Raw genomic sequence first — 21191 nt, 5'->3', positions numbered from 1 at the left:
TAGAGTGATCGTTTTAGGATTAAGGGATCCCAGTTCGAATCCCGGCTTGTCCGTGTTACATGCCGAAGTGTCCTTGGGTAAGACACTGAAACCCCAATACCCCCAATAAGCAGGTTAGCGCCTTACATGGCTGCACAGATCACGGCCGCTATTGGGAAATGTGAAGCACAATGTAAAGCGCTTTGGGAAGTCATTGACTTGAAAAGCGCTATATAAATGCAGATCATTTCATTTCAGATCATTTCATTTCAGATCATTTCATTTCATTTCCATACCTGTCAAGCTCCAGGGCTCTATGCCCTTACAAACTGTCGTATTTTCCCTTACTAAGTAATCTTACACCATTTTTTTTTAATTTATGTAGTTTAACATGTTATATTGTACATGTGTTTCGTTATATCATATATATTGTTAATGAACATTTTGTTGTGAGATACTGAGTTGCTCGACATGAATGAGGTTTATTATGAAAAAAAAAAATCAAAAATTAAGTAGCTTGGACGTTTACTGTAGAAGGAAAAAATACATGCAAATAGAATTAAGTCGAATAATACATTTTTTCATTCAAATTATGAATTCATTTTCTGCATTTAATTATTATTGGTAATATACTGATTAAAGGGATAACCACAAACCTTTTTTCATTTTCTCCTTTTATACTTCCTTTTTTTCTTAATATAATGCATCAAAGCAAGTGAGCAGCCTGATAGCCGGATCTCTTCAATGAGTTGAGCCTAAAAAGACAGTTCTCTAAAAAGAGACGGGAGACGGACTTCCTTTCACTACACATCTCGAACTCGTTTGACATGATTCATTTGCCGTTTGGCGATATTCGGTGTACTGTATACTGGATGGTACGCATAATTGACAAATTTGTGTTTTTCGGTACAGATTTTCTTGTACATCGCACACGTCTTGGAATGAATAATAAACATACTTTGTACGGCCAAAACATACAGGTTGACAGGAATGGAGATAAAACAGTTCATTTGTTTAGGAAAGTTTGATGAAATCCAAAATGGACTTCCATTCCACAAAATATAAAAATATTTTTAAAAGATATTTTGCAGGCTTTTTTTTTAATTGTACATAAAAATGACTTTAAAAAATAATAATCCCAATTTTATCTCCAAAGCGAAGCCGTTTCGAAACTTCTCGTCCCTTTGATGACGCAATTGCAAGACCGGTATGACGTCACCCGACCCGCACCCTAAACGGCAGCAACAGTTCGCGTCTTTAGTTCCTCGAGAATTTCTCACTGTCAACAATGTCTGCCTTTTACTGCGTTTCCCTTTTTGTTTTCTCAATCTTCGTCCCTATTTTTGGACAATTATCGACGACTCCTCCTGCCAGTAAGTTATTATCTGACTTTTAAAAGCTTTTTACTACTTGTTCAGGTCACGTGACAAACGTCGTCCGTTAGCTTGTTTTGCTATTAGCTTGTTTTGCCCGTAGTCTTGGAAACAAGGATTAGGTTGATTTTTTTAAATAAATATTATAATGGTCGCTTCTCATTTTTAAAAATGACACATTTGAAACTCAAGTTTAGGTTTGGGAAACTATTTACCCCTTATGTGTTTGTAGTACATGACGTTTGACAAATGTATTAACAATGGTCGTTTGTTTCCCGGCGATTCCTTTAATCATGTGACTCTCACACTATGAAGATTATCAAAGCATATGCTTTGCTTTTTTTTCTTTTATGGATTAAATCGCGTTTCCTGGAGAAAATGTATAAGGAAACAAAACTAAAATGGAATTACAGTGGTGATCATAAATGATGAAAAGGCAAATCTAATGAAAATAATCACAATGCAAGTGTTAGTCGACAGGGTCCGTGGTACTAGCTGTATAAAAAAAATCTTCATTCATTTAAAGGTACATTGAATAAAATTTGACCACTAGAAGGTATAGTCAAGATCAATGTTCCCTCTAATTTTCCACGGGTCTGAGCGTTCACAGAAAGTCGGTGAGCAACGCTTGAAACAACAGTGAGCAACAGCAACCTCAAGTGTGGCAACTAAATCAATATCAAACATGTCCAAAACTTGACATCAAGTTACATTTTGCTGAGTTTCCGGCAATGCAAAATTATTTTTCTCTTTTGAATGAATTGACCTATGCACTATTGCAAAGGTTGTACGGCCTACAAACGTCGTTTGTTCTTACAATTCTTTCACAAGATATCCATTTCTTTTTATTTCCTGATATATGTTGTCGCATAATATTAACATTTTTGGGGGCTTATTTTGTCGGTTGCACAATACGGAACTACTTAATCACATTTTTTAGTGGAAGTACAATGTTGGCAACAAGATTCACTTGATATAATAGAAAATTATTTGAATGCAACACAAACTTTTTCTTCTTTTTTCCGTGTTTTTTTTCTACTTTTTTAAAAATTCCTTTAAAAAGAATCTCATTGTGTTTATTTTTTCCGAGTTTTTTTTTACCTCACTGTAAATGTGTGGACCTGGAGTGTCATGCCCAATTTCGTTGTCACAATATGTTAACCCATTTTGTAACAATGACAATAAAGGTATATTCTATTCTATTCTATTCTATTCACGTGTTCAAATCCAGATACACAAAAAAATTATGGCAGAATACAGAGATGAAGAAAATGGGGTATGAGTGATGTGATACGAGAGATTGGAAATACTGTGTTTACAAACTATAGTTAACTTTGTTGTTATTGTTACTATTATTATATCATAACTGTTATTATTGCTATTGTTGTTATTATCATTGGTGTCACAATGATATCTAGTGACTAGTAGCATTATAACGTTAATAGATGGGTACTACGATGATTTGTATATAAAATATGTGACTATTGTTATTATTATAATTATTTATATCTGACCTATGTGATATGTATATCTGTGAGACTTTGTTAATTTAAACACAAAAGAGGAGCTAGTTGTATAATGTAATTAATAGGGAAGATATAGGGGTAGGGAAAATAAGCGTCTGCTTCTTACTACCCCTTTTCGTACATGTTAACATTATGTTTGTTGTTGAGTCATTGTTTTTGTCCTGTTTTTGATTTTATAATGTTTGAAATAAAGTTTTCATTCATTCATTTTATTTCTTGATTTTTATGAGTTGCAGCATCATGCGCCTCTAAGTCCAACAGCAGCTGTGTGGAATGTCTGCACGATGCTTCTGTAAGTGTATTGCTTTTCGCTCTTTCCAGCCGCCTCGGGTGTATGCATTGATAACTATGTTGCGTGTACTATCTCTGCTGCAGTGTTTGTGGTGTGAACCGAGTAAACAGTGCCTGGATTATCCGGTGAAGAAAATCCTGCCTCCAAAAAGCTTGTGTCCCCTCAATGACGCCAGATGGGGCGTGTGCTGGGGTAAGAGACACCAATTTGAAGGATTTGTGTGCAAGAACTTGTAAACTGATCTTTATTACTATTTATGAGGTCATTTCTTTCCTAAGGTTAATTAGGATTGTGAGTTTCTTATCTTTCTTTTTGGTCAAAATTTAAATTCCTTTTATTTCCCATTGCCATTGATTTTTCAAGATTATATGGTCTGCATCTATATAGCGCTTTTCAAGTCTTTTTCATTTGACTTTTTAAAGGGACTGTTTTTATTTATTCACATTTATTTCTTCGTATTTTTGATGGAGCAAAAATAGCAACAAATAGCAGGAAGGTTTTCTCCTTTAAAGTATATTTTTGTTATGTATTATGTAAATATAAATCTTCGATAAAATCAGGAAATTAGTCGTCAAAACAGTCTGATATAACACCTGGAAGACAAGACTCTTTTGAAAAATATTTTCAACGGAAGACATAAAATAACACTTAAAATAATAACAATGCGTAGTAACAGTATGTGTTTTATTTTCGATAAACTAAAATAAGAAAAAAAACTTGTATGTAATGATAATAAAAACAACAACAACCTATTTTAAGGACTATGAGGCGGACCTAAAATTTGCCAGAGTGATCCTTATAATCTGGTGCGCCTTAAAGACCAGAAATACGGTCAATATTATCAGAAACGCATAATTACAATAAATTGCTTCTACGTGTGGTTACCATATATGAATTAATTTACTTGTGAAACCATATTTCCTAATATTTATCTTCTATGATATACTTGTTTTTCTATTTTCTGATGGTTTCTTAATGCAACCCTCACTCTTGCTGTAGTTTTAGTTTCATGCGCCTTATATTATAGCCATCCTGCCTTCTATATGAAACAAATAACTCGCAAAGGAATGTTTTGTGGGTGCGCCTTATAGTCGAGAAAATTGTGTATTTACTTGCAGTCTAGTTGTGTTTTAACTAAATGTAGCTCAAAACTGAATTAATGTAACAAATTTGTGGTGTAGTCAACTTCCAGACAGTGTTGATCACAATGGGCGTGCTGGCTGGCGTTTTGGTGCTTTCTATCCTGGTGTGCTGCCTGTGCTGCTGCTGCCGTCGCCGGCGGCGACTGCGAGTCAGGTGAGTCACGTGACCGTGGGGGCGATAATGGATCTTCGTACACAATGGCTTGTTATTCTCTGAGCTTGGTACGGACAGTCCTCCTTATCAAACCGTGATATAAACACGATACTCTATTGCATTTTTGTTATCTCGCAGCGAAGAGGACGAAGACTTAAAGGCTGAGGCGCAAACACGTGCAAGGAACGCCCGTCAAAAGGAAAGGTATGGGGAAAAAATAACCATTGATGTAATTTCGTGTTTGAATGAGGCCTGTTGGTAACTTTGCTGTTTTTTACGTGGTCACAGGAGAATGGAGATGCAGCTGAGGCACGACAAAATACGACAGAAATACGGTCAGACGCCTGTTTTTTTTTTATGCAGTATAAATACATATTTGCAAAATTCACTGGCTTTTATATGCAATGTTCGCAAATAGGTACAAGCGCGTGCACAGAATTTTACTTAGGAGATAACGTACAGACAAAACTTAAAACTATGACAACATTGCATAAGAAAATACAGCGTAAAACAAATATGTATGTATGTACATGTGTGCGTAGGGGTCGTCTACTTTTCTCAAGCGTCGAGCTACTTTTTGCTACTTATTAGTGCCAAGGGCACCCAGTTTGATTAAAAAAACTTATCTTTTACTACTTACTATGTTGTTATTATGTTATTACCAGGTCAAGTATTGGAAGAAGAGAGAAAAAGTAAAAGCGTAGAAAGAAAGGGGGAGAGAGATGAAGGTAGAAAGAAAGATGAAACAGAGAGAAAGGGAGAAAAAAGGTAGAAAGAAAAAAGAAGGGGAGAGAAAGGGAGAAAAGGGGTAGAAATAAAAAAGAAAGGGAGAGAGAAAGGAAGAAAAAAGAAAGGGAGAGAGAAAGGTAGAAAAAAGTAGAAAGAAAAAAAGGGGAAGAGAAAGGGAGAAAAGGGTAGAAAGTAAAAAAGAAGGGGAGAAAAGTTAGGAAGAAAAGAAGAAAGAGAGAGATAAAAAAGAGAGAAAAGATGGAAAGGGAGAGAAAAAACAAGTAGAACACATAGACAGAGAAATAAAATCTAAAATGGTAGAAAGCAAGGATGGAAAGAGAGAGAAAAGAGCTCCCACACATGACACAAAATCAGTCCCTTCTCTCAGAAATAGTCCAACTGTTCTTTCCACCTAATATGAACAGTAAGGGCTGTGCTGGCCCCTTCTCTCAGCAATAGTCGACCGGGAATAATGGATCGAGGCCACAACCATGGCTCAACAACAGGGCCTTTTGGTGGTCCAGCTCTCAGTTATATGGGATTGGGGATAATAGAATCCGCCCGCCAAGGTGCTCAAATTTGCTTTCTCGCTATCAGCAATAGTCAACTGAGGATAACGGATTGCAGCCACAGAAATTCAGTTCCTTCTAGACTAGAGGCTGGGAAAACGTGGTCCTCGAGGGCCGCATGTCCCGCATGATTTTGGAGTTAGTCTGCTCCAGTACAGGTGATTCCATTTACCAGGAGACCAATCTGCGCTCTGCTGGTTCCCACATTTAGCAAAATGCTAACGGGATAATGGATCATGGCCACACGAAAGCAGTTCAATCTTTGGTGGACAGATTGGCAAAAAAAGGACTGCCAGGTTTGACATACGTGGTGCCAGGCAGTAATATTCCATCTAGTATAAAGGATAGCAAATCTTTTTTTTCAACCTTGTGTGTGTATCCCGTAACCATCAGGGTCATGGGGAGACCATTTCCTGTTGTGTATCTTGGGCAACCTTACAGTCCTATCATTTGGCACATTGTAACTTCCCAAAACTTGCATTTATTGAGTCGGGGTGCTTTCTTCTGCAGGTCTTACAAAAGAAACGCCCTACTCGCGCATGGAGGACAAGAAATAACGTGCTCGGTCCTCGATTTCTGCAGTGTAGCAGGTGGCATTTATTCAAGCCATTCGAGAATGCACACCCAAATGAAATTAACTGTGATCTTCTCCTTCTATTGTATCCCTCTTAAAAATGTTTTCTGACTCGACGTGTGTTGTTGCTATTTTAATGGGATGCTTTACCTCAGTGACACGTTGCACTATTCCCAAAATGTATTCACGGTCCAGAAAAAAATGTTTTTGAAATGGTCGGTTTTCACACTGTGTTTGTACTCGTAGGTACGCGGACAAGTTTTAACATGTAATACTGACGTGCCTTGTTTTTACTACCTGTGTTGAAATAAAATGACAAATTGATTTTGCGTTCCGCCCCACTTTAGTTTTCAAATACGGTAAGTGTGGGTAAGTGTGAAGTGCATTGGAAAGCGCAGACTATTTACCATTCTAAATGAGTTTTAGTGGCTGCCTGTTTCTTAGCAGCAGTTTCTGACACCCACAGTTCTAACAAGATATTTTTTCTTGAATCGTGTGTATAAGAAATCCAATGCAATGCAAAAACAGAACACCTCAAGCAAGAAAAAAACGAGCAAACAGTGCCTGATCGGGTTGGGGTCTTCCTTTAAATTGTCACAAAAATCACTTATCTAATTCCATTTAATGTCTTCAAAAGCTGTCCTTTGCTACAATTGGGAATTTTGAATAATTATTTCATATATTTTTAATTGTATTATTGTTAATTCTCTTATCACTTCTTTCCTTCTGATTTAACCCCCCCTTTAATACAGTTTTGGTTTACAGAATTTAAGCAGTTTTTAGCATACAATTGCTAATACTGTAATCCCTCATTTATCACGTTTAATGTGGACCAAAATTGTGCAATATGTAAATATGACTATTATCAAAAATAAAGAGGAAATGAAAGCAAAAAAATCTTCCTCGCAAGTGGAACTTTTAAAATCAGTTGATTTTTTGTCCCCCTTCTGCATCCACCCGGTACTCTACTCAACCAGCTCAAGTTATGTCGCATCAAGGGTAAAAAAAAAAAAAAAATCTTGTACATGTTAATAATGGCCGGCGCGGCTGGGCACTTCAAAACAGGCTCCCAATATATTATTTTATCTTCATTCTGATAAGAAAAATCCTAAAGAAATACTACAAAAATACTACTACTGTAATACTGTGATACAAAAATATTTTTACAGGAATATAACAGAAATACGACACATTTTTAACTACAGTAATAGTAACAAAACAAAAGTACTGCTACATGCTTTTTATAACAGAAATACTACAAAATACAGAAATATGACTGAAATGCTACAAAAGTACAACTACAGTAATACCACAAAAATACTAATATACTTCAAAGAATATCCTATGGAAATACTCCAAAAAATATCCTGCATAAATACCACAAAAAAATGAAATAAAATAAAACTACAGTGATACTGTAAAAATTCTACAGAAAGACTACAATAATACCACAAAAATACAACATTTTCCGTTTTGGTAGAAGTTTGCTACTCCAGTTTTAAACAAGAATTTGTTTTTTCAAAGGGACAGTGTGTAATATTGAGTGCCTCTTAGTGGTACAAAAAAAAATTAAATCCACTGAAAAACATGTATGAATACTAGGCAAAAATAGATGAACTATCATACCAATGTTCATTTGAATAAAAAATCATAGGTTGAGAAATTTGTATTTGTTTTACACTGCAAAATCCCCACTTAAGTCGGCGCCAAGTTTGTCCGGCATCTGCCACCACGCTGTGCAGTGTATCACTGCCCTTGCCCTTACCAGACATCACAGTGCCCTCTAGTGGTCAAATATTACACATTTGGGCTAGATATGCAGAAGCTTTTGCACCATCAAGTTTCAGTCTGTGCATGCCCCTGTCATAGGGGTAAAATGCCTTCTACACATATTTCAACTTTTATTTTTACAACAATATTTAAAGCCTCAGTGTGGCACTGATGTCTAATGCAAACAAAACAAAAGCTACGAAGCAGTTTAAAAGCAAGATCCCAGACAAACATGTCGGGGACCTCTAGGTATGGATTCCACTGTGTAAAAGAAACACACATTTCTCGACTTATGATGTATTTTTAAAATAACATTGGTATGACAGTGGGCAGCACGGCGACGCAGTGATTAGCGGGTCCGCCGCACAGTTCTGGGGTCATGCGATCGAACCATCCTGTGTGGAGTTTGCATGTTCTCCCCATGCCTGCGTGGGTTCCTTCCGGGCACTCCCGTTTCCTCCCACATTCTAAAAACATACATGTCAGGTTAATGAGCTAGTGAGTTGTCTGTCCCTGTGTGCCTTGCAACTGGCTGGCAACCAGTTCAGGGTGTGGGGGTTTTTAAGGGTTATTGATCTATCTTCGTTATTCATTATCCATTATCCGTTATCGGTCAGTTCATAATACGCTACAAAGCCTAGGAGCCGGGACACTTACTCTCAGCCAAAAGGCCAAGCTAAGGTCCTAGCCCTAAAGCCTTGCTGCGATCATTGCTAATGCACCGTTCCCGGAGGTACTGCAATACCGGGCCGATGCGTGGAGTGGACAGAGCAAGCTCATATTCCATCTCCGAAATGCAAAAATCAAAGAGGCCAAGCTAAGGACCTAGCATCAAAAGGCCAAGCAAGGCCAAGAAGGCCAAGCTAAGGACCTAGCATCAAGGCCAAGCTAAGGACTTGGCATCAAAGCCTTGCTGGTGTACCCTACCCACTGTCCAGAGATGGCTGTGATGGGCTCCAGCATCCCCGCGACCCTACTGAGGATAAGCGGTGCAGATAATGGATAGCTTGAGGGTATGATAGTTCATGTATTTTTTTTTGCCTGGTATTCAAATACATGTATTTTAATTTTTTTTTCCTTAATGAAAGTATTTTTTGTATTACTACGGCAAAAGTCTACCCATTTTTTTTATGTCAAAAGGATGGAATGTATGTAGAAGCTGTATTTATTTTAATGTTTTTATCTGATGTATTTGGGGTTTGGAGCTAATTACCTTAGGTTTCTATCCCCGCCATACGGAAAATTCACTTTGTGATCCCCACCACAAAACGCATTCATGTTGCATCCCAGGGGTCTACTGTATAAATAATACTTTAAAGTAGACATCAAATCAATAATCAAATGGCAATCAATAGATTTCAAATCCACCTCACTTTCGCTGCTCAGTGTACGCTTGTTTTGTTGTTCTTTCTCTCGTGGACGCGCACTGACCCCCGACGGCCGCGCGCAATTAGGCAAGCGCGCTCCCGCGGCTGGAGACCCTCCCAGCGAATCGTGTCACGTGACCGCCGGTGATCGAATTACAGTTTAAATGTCGGTGCGCGCTCCCGGCACACGCGTTAGCGACCCAGAAGACGCTCGGCACCCTCGCCGCGGCTCATTTTACTGTCTGTGTCCTCCCTGTTTTCATTCACGGTCGTAGCCACAATGTCGGACGAAAAGCCAAAAGTAAGTATTCTTGTCTTTTTCCGGGCTCTTGTGGAGATAAGCTAAGCTAACGGGAGCTAATTGGTCACCGAGGGGATGCTAATGCTAAGCTAGCGGCACTTTAGTTGATGCCTTGTCGGGATAGCGCATTCGAGCGGGCGCTTAGTCAAATATGAGATGTTTTCCAAATAAATGGACAAACATTGACTCGTGTTACTTGTTGTCTAGGTTTATTTTTATTTTTTTCTGTGTTTTGGTGCGACACTAAACGAGATAAACCCTGTTTTTGGTTTGCGCCATTGTGGCTTTGCGCCACTTGCAACACGGGTTAGCTTCTCATGCTAACCGAAAGCTAGCATGCCCGGCTGCAAGAAAAAACAAATCTATGTTGAACGAAATCTATATTGCACGGTTGTATTCATGGCTTTTTGATTGCAGGAAGGAGTAAAGACTGAAAACGAGCACATTAACTTAAAAGTGGCCGGTCAAGATGGCTCAGTGGTGCAGTTCAAAATCAAGAGGCACACTGCCCTCAGTAAACTCATGAAGGCGTATTGTGATCGACAGGTATGAACCACAATTTTGTGTAAAAATGGAGGTGTTCTCACATGTTGCTGCTGTTTCTGTTTATCCAGGGATTGTCTATGCGTCAGATAAGATTTCGGTTTGATGGGCAGCCGATAAATGAAAACGACACACCTTCACAGGTCGGTCTCACACGGCGTTTTCATTTCTGGTTTGAAATCATGCACAATACCGTAATCTATGACATGGTTGCAATACAACAATGTAGCAACATTTCTGAAGTTGAAGTTTTCTTCTTTTTCTAAGCTTAAAATTGCACGGAAATACACTATCCCTCGGATACATTATGCGAAAATCCACATTTTTAACATATTCTATGCCAGCCCCAATTTTCAGCAAATGTGTAACGGGGAGAATGAATCAAAGCCGCATAGGGTGTGGTTCAATTTAAAGCAAAGAAAAGAAAAATTTGCTCCCACGGCCCCTGCGCTTATCAACAGCCATCTGGGGATAATGGGTCAGAGCCACAAACGTGCTTTTTATTTAAGGCGGGCCACAACGGCAAACCTTTTGTAATTCGCAGCCTCATTGCATCGCTTGTCTAACTAAAAATACTCTGCGATCTACTATCCTGGTTGCATATTGTTGCAAGCGAGAGGCCAGCACTGCGCATTTGTGTCAAACCTTGTGGCTCTTTTATGCCCTGTGGCCCAACAAAAAAGGGAACTGCACATGTGTGGCAGTAATCCATTATCTCAAAGTGCTTATTGTTGTGAGCAAGGACCACCAGAGTCAGTTTTGGGGCTTGGCTACTGGGGTTGTTGTTTCTTTGACGTTACTGTTTTTCTGCCTAAAATGAGATGGACTCTTGTGTCTATAATCCATTATCTCCAAACCCTTATTGCTGCCACCAGGGACCACCAGAAAGCAGTTTTGTCAAACCATGGTTGTGGCAGGGACCCATTATTCCTGGTCGACTATTGCTGACCCTTTTGTCTGATAGCAAGCGGTTGGGCCCACGTAGAATTAATTGCACGTTTGTGGTCACGATCCATTATCCCCATAGGTTTTTAAATTTTGATTTTCCCCCCTCTGTTTTGGGCCGCTGAGGCAAGCCATTGTGGCCTGCTTAAAATTAACTGCACTATTTTTGAATGCGATCCATTATTCCAAGTTGACTTTTGCTGATAGCCGGGGCAAATTTATGTCATGTATAGCAGCTTCCTCCTTGTTTTTGCCTTAACTGTACAGCGCTCGTGTGGCCGCAATCCATTATCCCTGGTCAACTATTGCTGTGGGCAGGGGCCAGAGGAGGGCATGTTAAAAATGGTAGGGGCCAATGGCCTCTCTAAGCCTCTACAGGTCTGAGCAATCACAAATAGTCTGAGCGTCTCTTGGAATAATGGTGAGCAAATTCAACCCAGCATGTGGCTACCAAATCATAATCAAACATGTCCAAGAACCGAAATCAAAACAAGTTTTGCTGAGTTTCCGCCCATAGTAAATCTTTTTTTTTTTTTTACATATTAATGAATTAGCTAATGTATTGGAAGGGTTGCACGGCCAACAAATGTGTGGTTTTTACAACTTTTACAAGATATTTTTGTTTTTTAAGTTTCCTTTGTTACAAATTACTAATTTATTGTAAATGTATATACGTGGTTGCGCAAAAGGTACTGTATTTAATCTTTTTTTTTTAGTTGAGGTACAATGCTGGCAAAGAGATTGACAAATTTGCATATTATTTGAAGGTAACAAGAGTGATCAGAGGCTCCCCAAAACGTCTTTTTCCCAACATTTTCCCCTATTTTCTTACTCTTGTTGAAGTTAATTTGTGCATAACGTTGAATAATAAATGGTAATATATGGATGAAAGCAACAAAAACAATCTGATGAGCCATTAGTGACGAAAGAGCCAGCTCTTTTTAGTGAGCTGAGCCAAAAAAGCAGTTTCTATTTTTTTTCTTTTTAAAAGGGTATGTTGCGCAGCAACATCGATATAGTCATGAAGGTAAGAAAGGTCACGTAGCTACGTAGTGTTACTTTGCACTTGTCTCTTGATTTTACGTTCTTAGTGATAAAAGAAAGTACTCTTCCGACTCCCGCAACCCACATGCCACTTCTCTCGCAACAACTTGAGCTCAAGTGCACACTTGCTTTCATTGACTCAATCTTGTCTTGGCATTGACTTCAAAATACAGCGCTTAAAACACTGCGGTGTTGTTTTTTTCCCGCATGCACTGTAATGCTAAATTTGCTAGTGAAATATTTTTGCAATTTCGAGCCCTGATTTTAATGCCCACGGTAGCTTTTTATGTGATTGCGAAGGTCGAGGCACTGCGCAATTGTGCACGAGCGCAGCTAAGAAGGAACATTGGTTGAAGCTACTTAGTGGATTTTCAACCGTGATAACTGAGGGAGTACGGTACTCGGATTGGTCCTCCTTCGCCTATTCTTGCATCCAATCAAATTGCAAAGGGTGTCCAGCAGCAGATTATTAGCCTGTCTTTTCTAAGTTAACACCATGCAAAAACTGTACTTTTATTTTGATCCCATACTGTGCCCATTTATACAATGTGTGATTTGCTCCTTTTTGTGATACAGTTGGAAATGGAGGACGAAGACACCATCGACGTGTTCCAGCAACAGACGGGAGGAGGCTTTTCCTTGGTTTTCATGTTGTAATTATTTTATTTTTTTTGTCCCCCCCCCTCCATTTTCAATGCCAGCGGTTTTTACACTTCAAGAAATTGCGACTGCGTTTTTTTTTTGTTTTTTTTTAGATGGAGTGTTGCTAGCGGTTAGAAAGATGTTTCTCAACATTTACAAGAACGATACGCCAAAATGAATTTTTTAATCATGTTTGTCAAGTTGAGTTAAGCCTCGTCCTATCGACCTCAAGTATTTTGTGTGTAGCAAAAAAACAATTTTTGGACATCTTTCTTGGGGGATTGCGTTTCCAGATTTGTATCTACTTTTGAAGGAAAGATGTGTGAATGATGTAGTTCTGTGTGTGACGCCTCACTCGAAGTTGTGTTGAATGTTAGAAATAGGAAGTCTCATCTAGTCAATGGACCAAAAAGGAAGTCATAATAAACGCTAAATAAAGTGTTCTTTTTCATAAATGTTTTGCGTCTGTATTTTAACTTCTATTAAGGTTTGCGGTACAGTATCTGCCACCACCTAGCTTATTTGTACTTTTCAGAATAATTTCTTTAAGTGTAACTTTTATGACATGCACTGCAAAAAACTTGTTAAATTGTAAGATTAAGAAATCACTGCCTTTCAACTCTTCTGGTTTCCTGACTACTTGAGTCAACTAGGAGTCCAACTTTTCTAAGAGTTATACTAAGGAGCACAAAAAACTGCATTCTATGACCATTTATTGGGTCAGCTGTATTAAACTAGGAGAAAGATTCAATGTTTTGGGGTATTTACTTATTTTTGTATTTCAAATAATTCTAAAAAACAAGATAGTTTCACGCTTAGTGAATTATTTTTAGAAAAACTAATACTTAATAAAGATGGTATTTTTTTGGCATATATTAAACTTTGTTGTAAGTATAATTTTCATTCATCATAAAACAATTTATCGTATTTTCCATCTAGATTTTAAACTTCCATGTAATATTTTTGTTAATTTAATCAATTTTTGTGTGCATGTATATTTGACTTCGACACCCAAATGGCTGAACTGATTTTCTGCCTGTAGAAATGTCTTTAGCTAGGTTTTGTGTCAATGCACCGTCAAAAAAACCAACCGAATCAATAAACCTCTGCTTACGTGTACAAGTGGCTATGGAGCACAAGTAGAATGCCTGGCAACGCTGGCCCATTTCGTTTGTTTTTATGATACAAGTTCATGTTGGTGCAGCGCAGTGGTTAGCGTGAGTGCAACACAGTTCTGAGGTCATGAGACTGAACCTCCTGTGTGGAGTTTGCATGTTCTCCCCGTGCTTGCGTTGGTTTCCTCCCACATTCCAAAAACGCATGTCAGGTTAATCGGCCGGTCCAAATTGTCCCTAGGTTTGAATGAGCGAGCGAGTTGTCTGTCTTTGTGACCTGCGACTGGCGGGCAACCAGTTCAGGGTGCCCACTGCCCGAAGATGGCTGGGATGGGCTCCAGCACCCCCGCGACCCTGCTGAGGATAAATGGTGCAGATAATGGCTGGATGGATGTTGTCGTATTTTAATGTATTGCTTTCACTAATTTTTTTTTCATATCTGATATTTTTGCTCATTTCAAAGATTATTTTATTCCATGACAAAACAAGTTCATTTTCCAGTATTTTCTATTTTTAAACTCATCTGATTATTTTGCTTATTTTTATTCAGCATAATTACAGTATTTTCGCTTTTGGCAGATCACATTGCTCATTTAAGCACTTTTTGTAGTATGTTGGCCGGTCCAAATTGTCCCTAGGTGTGAATGAGCGAATGAGTTGTCTGTCCCTGTGTGCCCTGTGATTGGCTGGCAACCAGTTCAGGGTGTCCCCTGCCCACTGCCCGGAGATGGCTGGGATGGGCTCCAGCCCCCCCACGACCCTAATGAGGATAAGCGGTACGGCTGATGAGATGAGAGTTTTAAATTGTGGATATGCAAATTAAGATGAATCTATCTGATCCATTTTTTTATCTACCGGTGAAAACGTTGTTTCCCAAATGTAGCAACATTTTGCAGTTCTTATGGTATCCACTAGAGGCCAACATTGTCTTATTTTCTCAATATAAAAAGTACTTAGGAGATGCAAAAAAAAAAAAAAAGAAATCTGGCCAGATCGCTTGTAAGTATGCTAGGCCAAACAATCATTAGATATCTGACAATAGTGAAACTTGAGAACTAAAAAAAAAAAATTTATGCAACATATCAGCCCCCTTTTAAAATAAACAAATCACATTCTCTGGTCACGATCTTCGTTCAATCTACAACAAAAAGCCACTTGTGGCCTCTTCTCAACTCATTGACTGTACCTTATGTCATGTGACGACGCGCTGACTACACACAGATTGCGCTTTATTCGGTGAAACAAATGGCTCATTGAAACCATGTTGAAGCATTTCAGATTAAAAATAAAAAAACTGCCATTCAGTTCAACGTTTGACATTTGCTTTAATGCTAACAGGAGACAAATGGGTAAAATATGCATTATTCAAGCGACACATTTAACTGTATGGAGAGGAGGGGGGATTACACACATTCTTACTGCGTATTATGCATTTTTGGTACTACATTATTTCAGACCTGATACCAATTAAAAATATCTCAATTTGTATAAAAAAATTAAATGTGGTTTAAAAAAAACATTTGAAGCGACATTGTGTCAGGTTCTTGGCGGTTGCCATGGCGCCCAGCTGGCACCGCCCCTTGACACCGGCTGACTGGCATTTTCTTTTACTCCTGTGGATACTTAAAAGTGCTCTTTTAAACTGCGCTTTGCCAGATCGTTGTTGAAAACTTGTTTTTGCATGGTTATGCTTGTTGTGCTTGTTGGACTTTGTTGCACTCTGGTGTAACTTTCTGAGAGATTCCTGCAAGTTCTATTTAATTCTGGAAATGCCTAGTTTATAGTTTTGCCTGTGTGTGACCCATTTTGTTTTTTGGTCTGGTCCGTTTGTGTTTTGGACAACTTTTCTTTCTCAATTAAAGTGTGAGGACGTCTACGCAAATGAGTTCCTACTTCCTGCTTCCCGATCAGTTTCATGACACATTGTCACTTCCATGTTGAAATTTGCTTTTTTTACATAATAGTGCTTTTATTTGTTTACATTTCAAACATTCCATGACCCGAAAAATAGAAATTTGTGAATTTCCCTACGGGGATAAATAAAGTATTTATCTATCTATAAATCAGCAATAATATAGATATCATTTAGAAATTGATTTATATGCAGGGGCAGCACGGCAGGGCAGTGGTTAGCGCATGTGTGGCACAGTTCTGAGGTCATGAAATCGAACCTTCCTGTGTGGAGTTTGCTTGTTCTCCCCGTCCTAGTGTAGGTTTCCTCCTGGCACTCCGGTTTCTTCCCACATTCCAAAAACATGCATGTCAGGTTAATTGTCTGGTACAAATTGTCCCTAGGTCTGAATGAGTGAGCGAATGTCTTTCCCTGTGTGCCCTGGGACTGGCTTGCAACCAGTTCAGGGTGTCCCCTCCCAACTGCCCGAAGATAGCTGGGATGGGCTCCAGCACCCCTGCGACCCTACTGAGGATAAGCGGTGCATAAATAATGGATGGGTGGATGGATCAATGGGATTAAACCAACAAAAAACACCTGAGGAGCCATTTAGGACATGAAAGAGACGGTTATTTTTAACGAGCTGAGCCGAAAAATACTTTTTTGGGGAAAAATATTCGGAATACTGTTTTTTACAGGTTAACTCCGGTCGAATACGTGAGCACGGTGTTTCATATTTGCTCAGAAAATTTCAGTCTTTGACACATTACCACTTCTTTTTTAAAGTAACGGAAATAGTTACAATCCCTGGTAACTAGCTACTTTTACTAAAGGGGTTTGAACAACGTTTATTGCCACTTTTAACAGCAATTAAATACATTCACAATTTCATGATATCATATTTTAACAATATGAGGTTTGAACAATTTGTATCGACACTTTTAACAGCAATTAAACATATTCACAATTTCATCATGGGCAGCACGGTGGGGCAGTGGTTAGCGCATGTGCGGCACAGTTCAAGTCATGGGAACCTCCTGCGTGGGTTCAAATCCAGCTCCAGACTTCCTGTGCGGAGTTTGTATGTTCTCCCCGTGCTTGCGTGGGTTTCCTCCGGGCACTACGGTTTCCTCCCACATTCCAAAAACATGCATTTCAGGTGAATTGACCGGTCCAAATTGTCCTTAGGTGTGAATGAGCGAGCGAGTTGTCTGTCCCCGTGTGCCCTGCGATTGGCTGGCAACCAGTTCAGGGTGTCCCCTGCCCACTGCCCGATGATTGCTGGGATGGGCTCCAGCACCCCGCGACCCTACTGAGGTTAAGCGGTGCAGCTAACGAGATGAGATGAGACAATTTTCATCATATCATTTTCTAACAATATGAAGTTTCAACAATTTTTATCGACACTTTTAACAGCAATTAAATACGTTCACAATTTCATTATATCATAATCTAACAATATGAGATTTGAACAATTTTTATCGACACTTTTAACAGCAGTTAACCAATGTTTATTTAGTTACTAACTCAGTTACCTTTTGGAAAGAGTAGTATTTCTAACTTTACTTTTTAAATGTAACGTACCCAACACTACTAGTAAACGTAACTAATTACCTTTTCTGCCGAAAACTGCGAGGGTTGGCACACAAAGTCAACACTTTGATGCTAGAGTTCACTGAGCATGAAAACATGTCTCAAGCGCCATTTTGTAAGCAATTGATTACCTTCTTAGGATGTAGGATTTACGTTTAAGTCTGTCCTCTTCATATCAGGGCCCGGATGTGTCAATCAAACGTTTCAAACTTTGCCTAGCAACAAGTGGGCGGGCTGATAAAGTCAACACTCCGAAACTACGTATTATCAGTGACGTCATCACGTTCTTATCTGAAGGCAAAATAAAGCCCTCAACCCGCACTCAAGCAAAGAGTTTTGACGTCGTGTTAAACGCGCTACTTAACCCCTCCCCCTTCTTTACCAGCAGTTTTCAAGGACTCAAAGTACCACAATGCAATCGAAAATGTCATCTCCTTGGTTACAGCTTTTGTGGAGCAACGCCCCGGAGGAGAAGACCCAAGAACGAAGGAGGAACTCAAAGGAGTCATTGTGGTGCGGGATGAGCGTGCGCGAAACCCGGGTGTGATTTCGTCCCTCCCGCCCCCTCCCTCGGAGATCTTCTCAACGGAGGAGGGATTAGTTAATGAGCACACATCACCTCGTCGTCGGACGTGGAAAGTAAGCGCAAAGGCGTGAATCATGACCCTCGTCACTACCAACGATCGAAATTGGCCCAAATTCGGATAACAACCAAAGAACTTTCCTGCTCTTTTGTGCTGCCGGGGAAAATGCGACCTCTCCAGGGGCTTGCTTCCCCCCACCAACTCTTCAATCTTCACATGTGCTCAATATGTTGAAGAAGTGAGCACGGGCAAGGAATTGAACCTTTTTTTTGCTGTGGATACTTTTTTAAATTTTATATTTCGGATCAACTTAGCGACTTTTCTAAGTCAACATGGGGAACGCGGGGAGCATGGACCAACACACGGATCTCAGGGGGCACAACATGCCCCTCAAACTACCTATGCCGGATCCGGGGGAACTGGAGGAAAGATTCGCGATAGTTTTGGTGAGTGTAAAAACAAGTTTTAAAAAGTACTTATAGTATTATTTAGGCATGTATTTCTTGTCCCGGGACAGCTGTGTGAGTCCCGTGGTAGCCACACGCCTTTTGTTGTGCTTGGAGACCAACCCAAAAACGCTTTTCACCTTCAAACTACGCTAATATTTCTCAGATTTAGCATACTTTTACCATAGCATCACTATACAAAAGAAAACGCCCTTTTGTAACTTACTTCATAAGCTCAACATTAAAGGTTCAGTGTATTTATCATGTAGTGCCTCCCAGTGGTAAAAATCTAACCCCACTTAATTCTTTAAATCAACAATATACACTAAACCCTCATGTTATCCTCATTTTAAGGACTATCTTTGTATTTTTTATACAGCTCACATAGAAATGTGAATACAAATTGAATAAAATATAATTTAGGGTTTTTTTAATGACACAGCGGCGGGTGAACCATCATATAAAAATGCATTCTCTTTTGAATTTTCGTAGGTCAAAATATTTGAATTTATTTTACATGACACGGGCCTCACCTAGAGACCCTCTTGCTGCTATGTGTACCCAAAAAAAGACAGTAAGCTTGTAGATAGATAGATAGATAGATAGATACTTTATTCATCCCCTAAGGGAAATTGACAATTGTGAAAGGTTTGGAAAAATTAAAACACTCGGATTAGTCACTTTGGCCAGGTTAACACTGCAGGGAAATCAGATTTTTTTTTGCACGGATGCGACTTGTATCACATCTGTTAAAGTTCGTCTAAATGGCACATATCTGCCATTTTGACACCAGACCCATAGCCACTTTCATATGTGTTCTTAAATCCGATAAATATCTGATCTTTTGAGTGTGACTTCTATGTGAACGATCCAGACTCATTCATGCCCCCTGCACGTCATCGATAGGCAGTAAACGTCACTATTCTGCGCTCAACGAGCCGGGAAGAAGCAGAGACATCAACAACTACGGCGGACGAAAACACAGAGTTGCAGTAATTCACACATTCATGAAAGATGATCACTTGTTTATTTTGGAACAACCAACGTTGCATCGCATACAAGTGGATCCGCATCATGTTGCTCGACATCACTGCTGTTAACAACATTGATAAAGCGATAGTATCCTCTATTGGTAGTTAAAAATGTTTACATTCAAAGCACACCAAACGGAGAGCATTCAATGGGTGGAGAGCAAGGTTTGGATTCAATCAATATTTGGGGGGGACAACACTTTGCTGTTAACATCCATGAGTACTTCCGCAAACATGAGCATATTGCGTTTGACTTCACGTGTCCTCTTCTGCGCATGCTGACACGTTGTGGCGTTCAGACATGAGATCAAGACTCATTTAGTTGGAATTGTGAACAATTTCACAAAAACATGGCATTTCACCCCGGAAGTGAGCATTGAGCTCTGCAATGTGAAGCTAGCCTTTGAGTCACTGTAGTTTGTGTTCCTCTGTGTGCTTTTAGCACCCGTTGTCAGTTGCATGCCACAATACAGCAACATCTAGTGTTCAAATAATACACACTGTCCCTTTAAAAAACACTTTTGAGATTTTATTTATCCATCGAAGCAGGGTTTGAATGTTTTCCTAAAATGGACATTTTTTGGTTAATATTAAAGGTCCCTCGACCATTAGATGTCGCTGTATTATGCATACTTTCAAACACGGCCACTTTACTCGAGTACCGCCTTTTCCCCCTTTAAAAAGCTTAATTATTATTACTTTTAATGTTATTACCTACAACTTTCTATTTGTATTCAAATCAATATTGTTTTTTAATGAATTGGAAATGGATAATGAAAAGTGAATTTTTTGTAAATGACAGTGTGTAACATTTTGTGCCTCCTAGTGGTACAAAAAACTTTCATTGAGTGAAAAAAAAAACTGATTTGAATACCTGACCTATCATACAAAAAAAAATCATAGGTCAATAAATGTATTTCTTTTACATAGTAGAATTATTAACTAAGATCGCTGCCATGTTTGTCTGTCAACTTGCTGCTACGCTGTGCTCCATGGCACTGGTTTTTGTCCGGATTAAACAACACAGTGCCATCTAGTGGTCAAATGCTCTCCCATTTATATAAAGATTTTAGGGTCTCACTCATATTACATTCTTTGGTTGTAGAAGCAAAATAGTTTAGCAATACCAACATTTGCTTCCATCTACACGTGTCGCATCAAAGTCGCCGAAACCTGAGGGCTTTTGACAGCATTCTCAAAATGACCGCCCCCAGAGATGGATAAGAAGGGATATTTTTAGTTCTTTTGGCAGCCATTTTGAAATGCTGAGACGGTCAAGGTTCAGCGACTGTGATGTCATCTTCAATCGACAGGGTTTTCATAATGGCCGACCAAGGAGATGACGGGAAAAAATTATATAACGAATGCAACATTACGTTATGCAACTGTTTCCTAAAATAATATTTTTTTGATTAATATTGAAGCAAAATGCACCGTTATTCATCTCAGGGAGCGGCCATTTTGAAATGATTTGGATTGACGTCCCGTTAATAGATAGATAACAGCAGACTAATTTAGTCAATCTCAATCCTTTTTCTCCCAAGAACTCGTAGTAAAAGTCACAAAACTGTGTATTGAGAA

General features: G+C 39.1%; 3 protein-coding genes and 1 pseudogene across 8 annotated transcripts in view; 3 read left to right on the top strand and 1 right to left on the bottom strand.

The window, feature by feature from the left end:
• The first annotated feature begins 1183 nt into the window (after window positions 1-1183).
• Window positions 1184-6662, top strand: LOC148352839 (pituitary tumor-transforming gene 1 protein-interacting protein-like). Of its 2 annotated transcripts, none has more exons than XM_088353401.1 (7): window positions 1184-1352; window positions 3115-3170; window positions 3254-3362; window positions 4352-4466; window positions 4605-4670; window positions 4755-4801; window positions 6275-6662. In XM_088353401.1, exons 1-7 carry the CDS (start codon window positions 1268-1270, stop codon window positions 6319-6321), a joined length of 525 nt encoding a protein of 174 aa, XP_088209527.1. In that variant the 5' UTR covers window positions 1184-1267; the 3' UTR covers window positions 6322-6662. The 2 variants fall into 2 exon arrangements, with proteins under 2 accessions (XP_088209527.1, XP_088209526.1); XM_088353400.1 differs by having other exon boundaries at window positions 3109-3170.
• A 2157-nt stretch (window positions 6663-8819) lies between these two features.
• LOC148352838 (U2 spliceosomal RNA) lies at window positions 8820-8979 on the bottom strand (annotated as a pseudogene).
• Window positions 8980-9608: 629 nt separating this feature from the next.
• LOC148352837 (small ubiquitin-related modifier 3-like) lies at window positions 9609-12965 on the top strand. Its single transcript, XM_088353503.1, has 4 exons — window positions 9609-9776; window positions 10194-10322; window positions 10391-10462; window positions 12885-12965. The coding sequence occupies exons 1-4, from the start codon at window positions 9756-9758 to the stop codon at window positions 12963-12965; spliced, it is 303 nt and encodes a 100-aa protein (XP_088209629.1). The 5' UTR covers window positions 9609-9755.
• A 4943-nt stretch (window positions 12966-17908) lies between these two features.
• fmnl2a (formin-like 2a) overlaps window positions 17909-21191 on the top strand; it is a 94759-nt gene continuing 91476 nt past the window's right edge. The window contains exon 1 of one of the 5 annotated variants that reach the window (XM_088352271.1): window positions 17909-18579. In XM_088352271.1, the coding sequence (XP_088208397.1) occupies window positions 18466-18579 (114 nt within the window). In that variant the 5' untranslated portion in view covers window positions 17909-18465. The remainder of the gene's footprint in view (window positions 18580-21191) is intronic. The other 4 variants (XM_088352276.1, XM_088352273.1, XM_088352272.1 and 1 more) reach the window with 4 other exon arrangements.

Source organism: Urocampus carinirostris, chromosome 14 (assembly GCF_059441175.1).
Source record: "Urocampus carinirostris isolate Australia breed hairy pipefish chromosome 14, RoL_Ucar_1.0, whole genome shotgun sequence".
NCBI lineage: Eukaryota > Metazoa > Chordata > Actinopteri > Syngnathiformes > Syngnathidae > Urocampus > Urocampus carinirostris.
Note: the sequence above shows the minus strand (reverse complement) of the source record. Positions and strands in the feature narration are given on the sequence as shown.

Bases quoted from the DNA above. Each gene is read 5' to 3' on its own strand.
- LOC148352839 (XM_088353400.1), top strand. From the start codon at position 1,268: ATGTCTGCCTTTTACTGCGTTTCCCTTTTTGTTTTCTCAATCTTCGTC. The intron at 3,363-4,351 runs GTAAGAGACACC...TTTGTGGTGTAG, and splicing joins CAGATGGGGCGTGTGCTGGG to TCAACTTCCAGACAGTGTTG. The intron at 4,467-4,604 runs GTGAGTCACGTG...GTTATCTCGCAG, and splicing joins CGGCGGCGACTGCGAGTCAG to CGAAGAGGACGAAGACTTAA.
- LOC148352837 (XM_088353503.1), top strand. From the start codon at position 9,756: ATGTCGGACGAAAAGCCAAAA. The intron at 9,777-10,193 runs GTAAGTATTCTT...TTTTGATTGCAG, and splicing joins TGTCGGACGAAAAGCCAAAA to GAAGGAGTAAAGACTGAAAA. The intron at 10,463-12,884 runs GTCGGTCTCACA...TTTGTGATACAG, and splicing joins AAAACGACACACCTTCACAG to TTGGAAATGGAGGACGAAGA.